Source organism: Anneissia japonica, unplaced genomic scaffold, assembly GCF_011630105.1.
Source record: "Anneissia japonica isolate Jap-2015-1 unplaced genomic scaffold, ASM1163010v1 scaffold4058_len632159_cov189, whole genome shotgun sequence".
Taxonomy (NCBI): Eukaryota; Metazoa; Echinodermata; class Crinoidea; order Comatulida; family Comatulidae; genus Anneissia; species Anneissia japonica.
This window is the reverse complement of record NW_022735300.1, coordinates 168,148-170,431: the sequence shown is the minus strand read 5'-3', so window position 1 is coordinate 170,431 and position 2,284 is coordinate 168,148. Positions and strand designations below refer to the sequence as shown.

The following is a 2,284-nucleotide window of genomic DNA, read 5'->3' as shown; positions in this document are numbered from 1 at the left end:
TAGGCCCTTTATTATATTATTATTATTTTAATTCTTTTTTCAAAAAGATTCAGCTGTTATTGTTGTTATGTTGATGTTAACGAAAAAGAGAAACAAAGGCAACAATTCAAAACACTTTAATTCTGGTATATGTTCTGCTTTGCATTCAAATCTTGTAAATACACTGAAAACTGGGGCCGAGTTGACTTGCTGCCGAGTTGTCTTCTTGGCGCCGAGTTGATTTGGAGCCGAGTTGACTTGGGGCCGAGTTGACCTGCTTCCTTCGTAAACGCTCACTGCATAAGAACGGAGATAGATTTGTCGGCGGATCATGCATTGTGTCCCGGGCATTAAACCGCTCAGCCACGATACGGTATCTCATGACTACCTTTTTACTGTTTTAGAAATAAACAAAAGAAAAAAATTTAACCATAGTGAAAAATAATAAAAAATATAAAAACATATCGGGATTCTGTAGACCGCTCAGCCATGCTACCAGTACGATGATACTTTGACAATTGACATAAGGTGGAAGGAAAATTTTAAATATAACTTGCTGCAGTAAGTTCTGATACGCAATACCAATTAGGCCTAACAAAATCTTCGTGTTTACCTAACCCAACCGATTCAAATCTCGAAAATCTAGGAAGGGCTTTTTATTTATTTCGATGTGAGTTTGCGTGATTAGTGTTGAATCCGATCCCATAGTAGGTTATAGCGCCAGGCTAGTTATTTGGAGGTTTTGGGTTCGATTCCCACCCGAATGACTTGTCAATATTTTTTTTTTGCGAGTAAGCGGGAACGTACTGAGTATTCGGTATGAAAACACGTCAGGCAGGGCAAAACATCACTCCTATGATATTTTCCTGACGCAAACTCACATCGAAATAGCAATCGCAGTACCCGCTGCTTACTCGGGGATCGGATTCAACGCTAGTCACTAAGCGCAAGCTGGTAACCAGGCTAGTTATCTGGAGGTCGTGGGTTCGATTCCCACCGAATCACTTGCGAATTATTTCGCAAATATTTAGAAACCCACTGAGTATTCGACACGAAACACGTCAGAGGGCAAAACATCACTCCTATAGTAAAATTAATACAGTTCAATCAATACAGTAACTTGTTTGTTTCTACGGTTAACATTTTAACCAAAATGGCTGTGTTTACAAAAGGTCGGGATAATATGTACAAATGAAGAAGGAGCACCCAACAAAGCTTCAAAAACATTCATGTACATCGAACTTCTTGTTTCATATGGCATTGTGTCAATGATATAGACTATACCGATTACTGTATTATATTCTTCTGTGGTTGGTGAAGGTACACATAAAGGGTCAAAAGATTATTGTTCTAAAAGGCCTATTATCATTTTTTTTACAGAATATGGATGCTAAGTTGAATTTGTCGATAAGGAACTACACAAAGAATACAGTGCTTTGCGCCAAAGGCATATTCCGTACGTTTTAATTTATCAGCAACACGTCATGTTGGTCGGCTTTTTACAGCAATTGTTGAATATTTGAATATACCAATAATCCGTTGGATAAGATAAGACACTTTAGTCCACAAATTTAAATGTATAAATAAAACTATATATTTTATAGAATACAATATTCATTACAGTATTACTTTAGCTGACGATAGTCGTACTTACATAACAGCACATAAATATACGGTAATACGATCAAATGTGACCTGAAATATTCGTTTTAATATAAATGTATAGAATTGTTCCATTTTTCGTAATCCACTCAGTATCGATAAGGTGTTACAGGTACCGGTATAATTAAATAAACTAGAGGGTTTGCTCGCTTCCCTCTAGTATGTGAACGTCACGATTAGTTTCGATAAAGAGTAAAACATGGCACTAAAAGAAGATAGGTTGCATGTTATCTCGTTGAGATATTTCTTTAGTTACGTGTAATGTCAGAAATGCAGTGGTAAGATTATGTTTTATGATTTACAAAGCATGCTTCATGGACTTAAACAATTAACGTTGAGTTTAGGCACATAGCAGTTTCATATCACTTTTTCATAAATATAGAAATACTAACCACTGAGATGAAACAACAATAAGTTAATTGGGGAAATATCTCTCACCATCATTTTCTTTAGAAATCGTTTTTGGTTGCATTAAAATTAACATGATTATGTACGGTAGGCCTACAATACACATATTTTGGTCGGGGGCACAGTTTTACTGGACTCATTGTGAAATCGAAAACCGACTGTGCTTGACGAAACTCGACTGTGTTTGTTAACCGACTGTGCCTGAAAACCGACTGTATTTGAAAGCTGCCCTTTT

At 36.5% G+C, this 2,284-nt stretch overlaps 1 protein-coding gene across 1 annotated transcript in view; it reads left to right on the top strand.

Moving 5' to 3' along the window:
• The window catches only part of LOC117116554, a 9,333-nt gene extending 7,476 nt beyond the window's left edge, over positions 1 to 1,857 (top strand). The window contains exon 5 of the mRNA XM_033260620.1: positions 1,360 to 1,857. Coding sequence (XP_033116511.1) covers positions 1,360 to 1,446 — 87 coding nt within the window. The 3' untranslated portion in view covers positions 1,447 to 1,857. The remainder of the gene's footprint in view (positions 1 to 1,359) is intronic.
• The last annotated feature ends 427 nt before the right edge of the window (positions 1,858 to 2,284 follow it).